At 45.8% G+C, this 12,957-nt stretch overlaps 1 protein-coding gene across 2 annotated transcripts in view; it reads left to right on the forward strand.

Annotated features, from left to right (window-relative positions):
* COL1A2 (collagen type I alpha 2 chain) overlaps positions 1-12,957 on the forward strand; it is a 64,873-nt gene that overhangs the window by 24,192 nt on the left and 27,724 nt on the right. For both annotated transcript variants that reach the window (XM_053409932.1, XM_053409931.1), the window contains 16 exons: positions 41-85; positions 597-650; positions 760-804; positions 3,021-3,074; positions 4,479-4,577; positions 4,784-4,828; positions 4,937-5,035; positions 6,416-6,469; positions 6,600-6,707; positions 8,886-8,939; positions 9,053-9,151; positions 9,913-9,966; positions 11,196-11,294; positions 11,846-11,899; positions 12,291-12,344; positions 12,612-12,665. In XM_053409932.1, coding sequence (XP_053265907.1) covers positions 41-85; positions 597-650; positions 760-804; positions 3,021-3,074; positions 4,479-4,577; positions 4,784-4,828; positions 4,937-5,035; positions 6,416-6,469; positions 6,600-6,707; positions 8,886-8,939; positions 9,053-9,151; positions 9,913-9,966; positions 11,196-11,294; positions 11,846-11,899; positions 12,291-12,344; positions 12,612-12,665 — 1,071 coding nt within the window. The remainder of the gene's footprint in view (positions 1-40; positions 86-596; positions 651-759; positions 805-3,020; positions 3,075-4,478; positions 4,578-4,783; positions 4,829-4,936; positions 5,036-6,415; positions 6,470-6,599; positions 6,708-8,885; positions 8,940-9,052; positions 9,152-9,912; positions 9,967-11,195; positions 11,295-11,845; positions 11,900-12,290; positions 12,345-12,611; positions 12,666-12,957) is intronic.

The raw sequence follows: 12,957 nt of genomic DNA on the forward strand, positions 1-12,957 counted from the left end.
CTAAACCATGGGCTAAATGGAGAATCTTTGTCATTCGCAGGGCGAACCTGGTGCCCCTGGTGAAAATGGTACTCCCGGACAACCTGTAAGTATTTTCTCTCTGTGACTTACACAATATTAAGTCATCAAAAATCCTGTTATCATTTGTTAAAGTTTGCTAGTTGCTTTCATGGAATTCTCAGTGTTTAATAGAAATGATGCTATTTGATTAGAATATATGACTTACTGTGTTGAGGGCAACAGTAAATCTGCAGTCTTTTGCTCACTTGGGTGTGTGCCAATCCCACTGAGTTAAATCTGAGTTGAGCATGCATAACTTGAAACAGGAGTGTTGCACCCTATTGTGGAAACTGAGAAAAAGACTGAAGCTATACTAGACTATACTTCATATTGCACTGCAGCTTATTATTACTACTAGTACTAGAAAGAAAATAATATTGTGCGGGGTATTGTTTTTGTTTGCTAAACAACGTTATGAATTTTTGAGTTTCTATATCATAAACCACCCTGTGATCCTCTCATGAAGGGTGCTGTAGAAATTTATTAAATGAAGTAAAGAAATATTCGGTAATGATTTGCGTGTCCTTTGCTTTTAGGGTGCTCGTGGTCTCCCTGGTGAAAGGGGAAGAGTCGGCGCTCCTGGCGCAGTTGTAAGTGACTCCCCTACCTGTACAACGTGGCTTCCATTTTCTTTCTTTTGGATTCTTCAATTTTGTACCAGGAATTTAAGATGTAAAGAGAACCTTTGTTTTCTTTTAGGGGGCTCGTGGCAGTGATGGAAGTAACGGTCCCACTGGTCCCGCTGTAAGTCCAAACTTTAATGTTCTATTATTCTGTCCTGATGAACGACACACACTGTGACCCACCAGTCACTTGGATTTCTCTGTGCGATGGTCACCTCTGTGCGATGGTCTTTCTCTCTGCCCTTTATCAGTTGCAGAAAAGGAAATCTTTTCTTTCTTTCCTTCTTTTCCAAAAACAAACATCTGGCATTTCCAGATAGGCATCAAAGAGCTGTCCAAAATAGTAGTAGTATTCTCAGGGTGCTTCCACAGACTTTTCAGCTCAAGCCTGAAATCCAGTGTTTTGGACTGACTGCTTTCGCAGTGATGACTGGATTTGCCCAGCCCAAGCTGCATAGAAGCTGTGGGAGCTCTCCCTGCACAGAGAGCAACATTATTGGCCCGTTTCAGCAGCCTGACAAATGGCAATCGCAGCTCTGTAGTTATATATATATATATATATATATATATATATATATATATATATATATAAAAATCTCTGAAGATCCCTTTTCCTCATCAGTTTTCTGATGGTGCTTAGCAGCTAAGATAAAAAGATATCCCTTGTACACTGCTTATAAAGCAGCTACTCTTAGGAAGCGATGTATTGATCAGCGTTATTTCCACTCCATGCCAATTTTGCATGTGTTCATTCAATAAGTCTGTTCCATCTCACTTCCAAATTAATCTGCCATTTTTAAAAACCACTGTGTCGAAGTGCATACTTTATCTCAATGTACACTTTCCCAAGCATATGTTATGCTAAAATGAAAATGTTTAAACAACACATTGGGATACATTTTTTGAGCTGAGAATTGTATCATGAAATTTGCAGGAAAGTGAAATCCAAAGGATGTTTGCATTTCTGATCCACACATTAGTCCAGGAGGTGTGTAGCGGGTCAGTCTGCATAAGAATTCACAGATTCTGAATTCTTCAGGCATTCCTGCCTCTGGTAAGGGGGCAAACTGGCTGATTAAAAAATGGAACATGAGGCTTTATTACTCCAAGTGCCCCTGCCCTTGGGAATTTGGAGATTGACCCCAGTAGAAAGATGTCCACAGGGGTCTGGTGGTGTCTGTGTGACATCCGTTTCCCATCCCTGCTTTATATCCTGGAATATCCAGTGTCTAGCCTAGGCAGTAAACCAATCACATTGTCTCCTGGTCAGCTCAGGAAGGAATAGGTCAGTTACTGCCAGTGTGATTAGTACATTGCTCTAAGGCTGGATATACAGCACCTCAATTTTTTAACACATTCTGTTGCACTTTCGCAAGCGATGCTAAAAATTGCACTCTCTCACATGTAACTAATGCAGTGTTCTGCCCCGTTCGCCCCACTTTAAATGAAGCTTCTAGAAAGTGGGTGCTTGTTTATCATAACAGCTAGGCAAGCATGTTAAACAGAGAAGCAGCAAAATACATCCTTGCAAGTACAATCTTTATTCTACCTTTTAAAATGGTTTTAAAATGGTTCTTAGCTCAGGGAAGGCCAAACAGAGGCACAAGGCATTCTTGTTTCTAGAGCCATGCACACACAGAGGTGCATTTGCCCAGAAGCAATGCTTGTAATGACAGCAGTGATGCCCTGGCACCTCTTATGATGGACATAGCAAGCTACGTATTGAGCCATTTCCCCTTCTTTGGCATTTTGTGCCCAGTGAACATGCTCAGTCCTCAATGGATTTTTCCCCTCCTCCTACCCAGGGTCCTTTTCCTGGTTGTTGTTTTTTTGGTGTGGGGGGTGGGTTGGAGGTACTTCTGCAGACCTCAGGATCTGCCCCTGCTGGTTCTCCTCCTTTGTGTGCAGATATGGTACTGTTTTGGCTATATAAGCAGCAGCACTTATGCCTGAACATCAGATATAAAGGGAATGATGGAAATGCCACGTTCTGATTAAAACGTCAGAACTGAGAGTGATGAAACCTCCTGCCTTGCCATCTCCCTGGGCTGGGAAAACCTGGCAGGGGTCCCACATTTTGCAGGCCTGCTTTGGGGGCACTGGCGTGCCAAAATGCAAGGAGACATTTTCATGTGTTTGGCTCTAAGATCAGATTCAAACCTTGTTCTAGGACTCAAGTCTGTTGTCATATAGGCAATCCACTTTGCTGCTTCAGGATCCCATGAGATGTATCCTGGTCATTGATTCCTATAGCCTGGTCTCTTTCCTTTGTCTCCTTCTCAGCCTACTACTTGCACCTGCAGATCTTGAAGGATTTCTCTTTCTTTATTTTCACAGGGTCCCATGGGTGCTGCTGGAGCTCCAGGATTCTCAGGTGCTCCCGGAGCCAAGGTATGACCTATATTCCGCCCCCTCAGGCACAGATGCTCAACGAAATGTTTTCAAACCAAGCAATGCTTTAGCTGTACAATGAGAAGAATACAGGTTGTTCCCACCTACAAACATTCACAGCGACCATTTGTAGTTTTCTTTAAACTAATCAAATAGCAGTAGAAATGCAAAAGTGTAATGCTATTTGGTTTGTTCCACACAGTGGGCTGTATCTAGTGGTGTCCCTCCACTGTCACAAGGCAGCATGCATTAGTGGAAAGGAGGAAAAAAGTGGTCTTTTGCCAATTCCTCCTTCTCTCTGCAGCCCCCTGCTCCAGAGAGCTAGAGCATCCTCTGGTAAGCAGTGTGGAGGGCAAAGAAGGGGGTTTGGGGGAAATCATCATTTCAGCTCATGTAAGACTTTGCTGGACCAAAGAGCAGAGAAACAGAACTGGTCCTATCCCTATGCCAAAAATATACATCTTGCATTAGGGGAGATGTTTGGTGATGTTTTCCCCAAACCATTGATGGGGAATCAGTGGTTAGCTGTTCACTTAGGATAGATTCGCATAACTGCATTTGCCCTCCTGTAAGCAAGAAAAATTAATGGCATGTGCAGAAATTGCAGATGAAATTATTTCTTGTTGAGCTAGTTCTAGTGATCACGATGATTGGGTCAGTTTGTAATAGCCAGGCAAAGATGGGCAGTAACGAAATTGTGCACCTAGCTAGAGAGAAAGATAAAGCACTTGCTTTTCTGTCAGGAAGTCTAATGTTGCGGCATTGGCACAGCATATGATCTCTTCATATGGATGTTGTAGATCCACCAAAGCCTGCATATGCCAGTACGCAGGGGCAGACCTTGGTAATATGCCATCCTGTGCGAGGGCACAGGCTTAAGCCGAGCTTTGGGAAGGAGGTGTGAGGCTCTGGCAGGGCCCTAGAGCCCTTTCACCTCCTTCCCAAAGCCCAGTAGGCACTTCCCCTGCTTTTGTAAGGAGGCAGGAGGACTCCAGGGCCCTGTCAGAGCCCTAACACCTCTTTTCCAAAGCAGGGCAAGTGCTTGCCAGGCTTTGAGAAGGCACCCTTCTTGGCTGCACCCCCAGAGCGGCTGCACTACTCACCCTGCCCTAAATCCACCTCGATGCAATGCATCACATGATCCAAACTCAAATGTAAGGATTGTAAAATAAATAATAATAGCAACAACAGGGCTTCTCTTTTGCTGAACTATTTGCTGCAACTGGATCATGATTACAGTACTATCTGGTGCTCATCTTAACAGAGACAGCCACACTGGGGATGTTATCTTTGTTTTGTTTTTGTTTTAAGCCTGATTAGAGTAGTATAGGTTTAATAAGTGCTGAAATGAACCATACACCGAACACTCAGCACTCACCACACACATCCTCTCTTCCCAAACAGGGTGAAGTTGGTTCTGCTGGCAACACGGGTCCCTCTGGTCCTGCTGGCCCTCGTGGTGAAGTTGGACTCCCTGGTGCTTCCGGTCCTGTTGGCCCTCCAGTAAGTTACCCTTGAAACTTCTGCTACCGATGAATGTGGTTCCTTGCATCTGCTTTTCAGTTATTTTGTTTATATATGTCGCTTGGGCATAAAGAAACATCTAAGCGATTTGCACGCGCACACACCTAAACCAATATGCCTAGATAAAATGAGCAGGTGATCATATATATTTAAAACCTAACATTATCCTTTTCTCTCTCTCTTAGGGTAACCCTGGTAACAACGGCATTAATGGTGCTAAAGGCGCAGCTGTAAGTATGCAGGCCTCAAACTGGATTGTCCCATAGGAAAAGCTTCTGTGGCGCTACAGAGGAGAGTTCTGACATGTGTTCTCCTCCTCCTCTCTCCTTTCCGGGCAGGGTCTTCCCGGTCCAGCTGGGGCTCCTGGCCTGCCTGGTCCCCGTGGTATGATTGGCGCTGCTGGCTCCGCTGGTGCTGCTGGAGCTAGAGGACTTGTTGTAAGTGATGCTATCTACCGTATATGCCTCCTTTTTGCAATTTATTGGTCCTGTGTTTTTGACAATGCATGGCCTGCCTTTCAGTCAAGTGATGATCAAAGCAGCTTACAAATGGCAGGTATCTCCCAAATCACCCATCATGCAGCTGCACACTTATACACACATGCACAACCCAGCAGCCTTTGTTCCTCTGCTCTCCAGACCCAGGAACTGGAGGGAGGGAACAACCCACCCCCTGAAGCTGCTCCTTATCTGGCCGATAAGCCAAGTTGGTCTTCTCATTGCCATGAGGATGCCCTGGGAGACGGGGGCAGGCAGTGCAGCCTCCCCAGTGATCCTTGGTCTCCTGCCCAGTGGCAGAGGCCAGCGGGTGCTTCCCTCCAATTCCACAGTCCCCAGGGGGATATGTGGCTTCCACAAAGGCCAGCCGGGCATCGTTTTAGTGTCTGAGTTGCCTTCATACTTAGGATGCTGGTCTTGCCTGCCAGCATCTGGGCTTGCTCTGACTTTAGGCTGCCCTGGCTGGCACATAGTTGCCCAATGCCCTTGCTAGAACATTTGGCACCATTGCTCCATGATTAATATCTAACCAAGTGTGAAGCGGTGTCTGATAATGTAAAATGTCTGGGGTTATTTTGCCTTCTGTTGGTCAAGTGCAGTTTTGCACCAAGCTGTTAATGTCTAATGCCAACGACAGTCACTGTTACAGATTCTCTCTTTTATGTCAACTTTGCCAATGAAAGAATTGTTCTTACAGTGGCTCTGTAAGGGAGACCAATATTGGGGAGAATACTGGAGCCACAAAGTTTGTCCATGACTTAAGTCAGATGTGAATTAGTAACTTCATATTAACATAGAACTGGGCACAGCTTATTCCCCTATTGTACTGCATTGATTATTCCCTTCCTCCAATAAACACACCATCCAAGCCAGTTCTCAAATGACCAGGGGCAGGGCAAGGGAGACAGAGCAGGCCTGGCCCTCTTGCATTCTGTGCCAGCTACTGTTTGTAAGGCTACAGGGTAATGGGATGATTTGGGGAGTGAGACATATGGGTTTCATCCCCCCCCCAATAATTCAAGCACAAATCTGGGCTAGGAACAGCCCAGTTTGGATGACTGACACTGCAATCCTATATCCGGTTACCTGTAAGGTGGGGGGGGGGAACCCACTGATTTAAGTAGGAACCAACTCTTGAGTAGGCATGTACAGACTTGTTTGGGGAGTATCATTGCGTGAGATGCTGCTGCTAGGCCGTTTTGCTGCAGTTCTTAGCTGCTTGGATAACTTTGCAGCCCAGAAGTTCAGAAGAAGAAAAACAATGGTGTGTGTAAATTCATAGTGTTCACTGTTGGGATCTCTTGTTCTGTTTGACTCCAGGGCGAACCTGGCCCCGCTGGATCCAAGGGAGAGACCGGTAACAAGGGAGAGCCTGTGAGTATCTTTACTGCATGAAGCACTGCTATCTATTTGGTGGAAATCACTGTTGATTCTGTTTTCCCCCCCATCATGCAGCCTGTTTCTCAAAATGGTGGCTTGTTTTGCTCTCTTTCCTACCCGACAGGGCGCTTCCGGCCCTGCTGGCCCTGCTGGACCAAGTGGTGAGGAAGGCAAGAGGGGCTCCAACGGCGAGCCTGGCTCGACTGGGGCACCTGGATCTGCAGGTTTAAGAGTAAGTGTATTGCAAAAGGAAACAAAAACCCAACCCAATAGAAAACACCAGGGAAATCCACAGAGGTAGAACATGGAGTTGGAAGGGACGCCCACTGCCATGCAGAAATATTTTCCCAGCGTGGGGCTTGAACCCACAGCTCTGAGATCAAGAGTCTCATGCTCTACCAGTATAATTGGTACTGGGCTGAATATACATGTTAATTCTTCATGCAGAAGGCCCCATTTTCCATCCAGGACATCTCCAGTGAAAGGATCAGGCAACAGGTGGAAGACCTTCCTCTGCCTGAGATTCTAGAGAGCTGCTGTTGCCGGTCAGAGTAGATAGAACTGGGCCAGGTAGACAAATAGTTTGCCCTGGTATATAGGGTGGCTTCCTAAATTCCTGTGGGATTAACGTGACCACACCTACCTGTCCTTGGAGGGGCATTCTTGTCTACACCAGACAATGTTCCAATGTATGTGCATACGTGGGCAGGTCATGGCTTGATGGAGACAGCACATCCTGGGTCTGTAGAGGACCTAAGGTTCCAGTTAAAGTATTCCAAGTAGCTGGGCTAGAAGAAGGCACTACCTGAGACCCCAGTCTCTCTCCAATGTGGTAGTCAGTGCTGGGCTACCAGAGGGCCTGCTCTGACAAAGGCCATTCTTTTAGCCTTAAGCAAGAGTTTAGCTGCGGCATCTCAGCTAGATATCCAACGTCCTGGAATATTTTCAAACTAATTGTGGTTTTTGTAAAAATAAATAAATCACTAGCTGCCAACGTGTAGTAGCAGCAGCAGTAGTAAATGAGGATAATGAACAATGAATTGAGAATATATGATTGTTCAATTAAAATTGTGTCAATGGGCTTTTTGCTTCTTTAGAACTTGGTGCATTGGGGACACAGTAGGGCTAATTTTTGCATGCTAATCAGCGCTTCTCATGACACGCTGAATTTTGCTGAAACTTTGTTCAGTCGTTCCTTTGGGGGCTGGACTTAGAATCTGGGAGAGATCTAGAACCCACTCTTGCGACATTGACAGCTTAGCTGCACATTGTATTTTCTAGCCATTCGATCAGTCCTCTGTGTGATCTCTGTGCCTGCATAGCAGTGGAAACTTACTGTGTTTTACAGGAAAAACTGTTCCTTGCCAAAGCTGCATATTGCCAATCTCCAGATCTAGCACTGGAAGAAGAAGCAATTTGCATGCACATGTTCACAAATTATTTTTCCATGGATGCTGAGGCATAAGAGATCACTTAGCAGGAATGCTTCCTCTAGTGGATAAATCGAATGGGTGAATTGGTCCTGATTTTCCCCCGTTGGGATAAACCATTCCTTTTGTCTTGTGGGCCTGGGTTGCAGTGCATTGTAAAAGTCCTGAAGGCCTTGGTGGTTAGCTCATTTTCACAGTCTACATGCTCACTGATGACAGCGCTTTGATACTGTTCCCGGCAACACACATTATGGTCATTGCAGAATAATGTCAGGTAGTGAAGGTACCCTCACCATATCCACAAGGCTGTCCCAGGTTGTTTTGCACCTGGTCTGCTTTATCAGTTTTCATCTGCCACTATAAATTCAACGATATTGATCAAGACTGAGACATGGACCTGTCAAAACTGGCTTAATGTGCAGGTGAACCTAAGGTCACAGAGCACAGTTGCATCCCTTTTGATAAATCTAATTGTGAGGGATGCTTCTGCCTGCTCTGGTCCCTGCTGCTTCCCAGAGCTATATTGGCCTTCTTGAAATGGTACCTGACATTCCAGTTGAGAGCTTGCCATTCTCTTTATTGGGCTCTACAGCAGCCTCTAAAGACCACTGGAATCCCTCTCGTGGACCAGCCCTATCATTGGGCAGGGTGAGGCAGTCACCTTACGCAGCGGGTGCTGGGGAGGGTGAGGAGTGCCACCAAGGTGTTGCAGGACAGAGCTGCAAGTGCATAAAGGCAGCAAAAGCCCCTGAGATACCATCCTATTTTGGCTTCACTCCAGCCATTGGGTGCGTATGTGCCCAGCTCAACTATTTTTATTAAGCGAAGGAAAAGTTGCTTCCTCAGGAGGCCCCGATGCCACCACAAATGCCAAACATTCCTTTGTAAACCCTTAGCTGTAGCAAGCCTTGCCTTTGCCTGTTGGCTAAAACCCTCTCTTCTTTTCTGACCAGATATTTGTGTGTTCTTTTCCTTCGTAGGGTGTTCCTGGATCTCGTGGTCTCCCTGGAGCTGATGGCAGAGCTGGTGTGATGGTAAGCTACCTTCTCCTGCTGCTGATTCTTTTCTTTCTTTTGGAGAGATGTTCTTCTTGCCGTTGTTGCTCCCTCTCATTGGAGCTGGTTGTGGGTTCGTTTCTCCTCTGTAGGGAGCTGTTGGTAATCGTGGTGCTACTGGTGCTGCTGGTGCTAAGGGTCCCAATGGTGATTCTGGACGCCCCGGTGAACCTGGTCTCATGGGTGCAAGAGTAAGTATCAAGGGTGAGGATGAGGATTGTGTGACGTTGCAAGGCAGCAGTATCCAAATAAATAGAGGGTTTCCATTTAAAATGGGTGGTCCATTTTAAAAATGCAGTATGTTTATGGTGATGGTTAGTAATGTTTGGTTATGAGAACTTTATATTCATCACTATAATCAACTCTCATGACCATGTTGTGAGATTATTCGTATTCCCATTATACAGATATGAAACTGAGGCTGCAGTGGATATTTGGGTTGCACCCATATCCTAACTTACCTGGGGTTAAGCACAATGAGCTTAGGTAATGTGCAGCCCTATACATACCTGCTAACGAAACATGTGTAGGATTGCACTGTGATTTGGGAGGAAATCCCAATGAGTTCTATATGGACATTTCCCAGCAAACATGAATTTAATTGGTAGATAGACTGATCTGTCAATCGCTTGTTACTACTTCCAGTCTGCATCAATTTCTGTCGTGTTCATTGATAAATCAATTCCAGCCCATTTCTCCATTAATCTGTTTAAAAAGTCCAGCTGGTCCACGAGGTGAACCTGGCAGTGCACATTTTATCCTAAAACAAGCATTTCAATGCATTTTTTGAGCCAAAAACGCAAAATTTGGAGAAGCGCTAAATTGGAAGATAATTACCATCTGATCCACGTTGCTGGGTTGAAAATGAGGCCCATTCACTTAAAAATGCAAAACATTCCTGTTTGAAATAATTTCAAAGATGATACTAAGATGAAACGTCTGTGCTTTTTAGGGTCTCCCTGGTCAATCTGGAAGCCCAGGCCCTGCTGGCAAAGAAGGTCTTCCTGTAAGTAGCCCACACTTTACCCTACAAATATATCACTTTTTAAAAATGTAGATTTTAGTTAACAGTTATAGACTTATAAGTAATGTCCACAGCTGTGTTCTATAACATTTTTATCCTGTTTAGCCTGGTGTCACGGTGCTCCCTAGGCAAAGGAATGCACATAGTAGATCGCTAACACAATATTGTCAAAAGTGGACACTTAGTAGTTTCTATCGTTCCAGATACCCACACACACCAGTCTAGAGTCCAGGCAACTATTCCCTGCTCTGTGATCTCTGGAGCAGTTGCAGCAACAAGGGGGCACTCCCTCTCTACCAGTTTATGTGCCTTGCTCGACAGGCTGTGTCCACACAGCCTGAGACTACATCTGCCTAGAAGTTGTCTCTGATCGTCCCTCTTCAATCCCCTCCTGGTTCTGGGAGACAGTGGTGAAAGAGAGGGTGGGGCAGCACACACAGCTCCTCACTTGCCCAACCTGCCTCTTCCTTCTCTTCTTCCAACCCATCCTGTGTCCCACCCTCCCTCTCTGAAGCATCCACTGCCTCCGACTGTTGCCTCCTGGCTGGTACAGTTCACTGGTTCCCTCTCCCAGGTGCACACTCATCAACATCCTGCAAGTCCCTGAGCAATTTTCTCAAGAGATCATTGGTGAGCCCAGAGTCTGAGCCTGGGACATTCCCGTGTTCAAAGCCGTTCTGCCATCCCAGGCCCAAGTACAGGCCAGTTTAGGAAATCATCACTGCAGTTTCTGTTGAACCTTGTCTACTGATTCAGGCTCTGCACAGGTGCTGGTTTATTAAAATGGTTTCACAGAAGCTTCCAGACAGGCCTCTGAACACAGGCCTGCAGCAGAACTTCTCCCTTTCCAGCTTTCCTCAACCAGGTCAGGTGTCTTCCAGATGTTGTTGGACTACAACTCCCATCATCCACAGCCAACATGGCCAATGGTCTTGGGAGTTGGGAACCCAATAACATCAGGCTGAGGAAGCCTGTTGTAGATCTGGGAAGAAAAATAGGGTGAGTCTAGAGGCTAGGTTGCATCGTGATATTGATACATAATATAGCATCTATAGCATAGATATAATATAGTCTACAGCATCATGATATTGATATGTAATGTATTGATATGCAATATAGATATAATGTCTTCATTGGAAGTGTGCTGCTCTCAGTGGAGGTCAAGCAATATACCTAGGATAAAATCAATCTGGTGTGTTTCCCTCCTCTAGGGTCTGGCTGGTGCTGATGGTAGACCTGGCCCAATTGGTCCCGCTGGTCCAAGAGGTGAACCTGGCATCATCGGATTCCCAGGACCTAAAGGTCCCAATGTAAGTGCAATGGAGCTTGGGGGGTACCACCATATAACAGCCTGGTAGCATGAGAAATTGTCTGCAACTCCAACTTCATGTCCTTGTGTTAATCTTTCTGGTAACCCAGCAACAAATACCAGAGTGATGGCACTACAGTGCTAGTGTAAGGTTACAGTCCATATCAATGCCCTGCCCAGGTTTGGGGTCGGGGTGGGGGAGGTCCTTAGGCACAGTGCCCTTAGTGGAGGGCCTGCTGGCTTCCCGGGGAGAGAACTGCTTCTTCTTGTGCTTCCTGCCATCACTAGACATTTGCCAATCCCTCTGGGACAAGGGTTTTGTGAGCAAACAGGTGGGAACCATAAGTAGGAGGGACAGCAAATCAAGTTCTCATTGGCCAGGGTAGGGACCTCAACAGGTACCCATTTATGCCCCCCGGCACTGACTCCAGTCTCAGAGAGCACAGGTGGGTCTTCGGAAACAGAAGAGATGCATCAGCCCAAATAAAGGAACTTGAGCGTAGCTGAAGTTTGTTCTAATCTTGTTTTCATTTTCTTTTCTTTCTGCCATAGGGTGAGCCTGGCAAACCTGGTGACAGAGGCCATGTTGGTGTTGCTGGCCAACGGGTATGTGCAACTATCTTATGTCCCAATGAACATGCCTTAGTTAAGAGAGCAGGATCTGTACAGGAATTGCCAACCTCTAAGGAAGGGCTATACTACCTGTCTATTATCTTCCATTTTTAATGCAAATGAAACAGTTGTTTGTTTTGTGGAGCAACTCTACCATGTGTGCAAGCAAGGAATGTGTTTGTGTGCCTGTGTATGTGTACACGTGCCATAAGTTAGCTTCTACATGGTACCAATGTTCAAAGTCATTGGGTTACATCTCATGGGGGGAACACCTCGTCCATTAAGTAGATAGTCAGCTAAGGTGACACCATTTTATTTTTAGGAAGATAACAAACATGGTGTATATTGTCCATATCTTACGTAACTCATCCCTCTGTTATTGTAGGGTGCTCCTGGTCCTGAGGGAAATAACGGTGCTCAAGGTCCAATTGGTGTTGTTGTAAGTACATGGTCATCATTGTTAACCTTTGACACAAACACAGAGTTCCACTACCTGTGTCTGCCCATTAACTTCAATGGAGGGCACTGATCTCCATGTGCCTTTCTTTGGGTAACTTTGCAGGGGGACAGTTGCCTATTTCATTGTGGCCATTGAACTTCCTTGATTTTAATACAGAAAAAAGTCGGGGGTGGGGAGCTGTCTAGCCATGCTTCCGCTCCAAAGGCTTTGCATGCTTATTTTTATTCTGTCTTTTAATTCCTCTAGGGCAACCCTGGTGCTAAAGGTGAAACTGGCCCAGCTGGTGCTCCTGGCTTCCAAGTAAGTGGTGATGGTGGTGAGGATGATGAAAATACAAATATTATTATTTAACAAGTGCCTGAAACATTTTAAGCACTGTACACACACTAAAACATAAGAGGGTCTCTGTGCACAAGTTCACAATCTAATAAACACAGCAGAAAAGGAAAAAGGAATGGGAAGGGATGAGGAAAGCAAGGATTGGAGCAGCTGCTCCTTCAGTGGCTGATAGGTGGGGTTATGTTGCTCTCCCCATTACAGTGATGCTCCTGGGAGGCAGCCTCTCAGTGGCCCTTGGTGTCCTGGTCAGGAT

This window comes from Podarcis raffonei, chromosome 12 (genome assembly GCF_027172205.1).
Source record: "Podarcis raffonei isolate rPodRaf1 chromosome 12, rPodRaf1.pri, whole genome shotgun sequence".
NCBI lineage: Eukaryota > Metazoa > Chordata > Lepidosauria > Squamata > Lacertidae > Podarcis > Podarcis raffonei.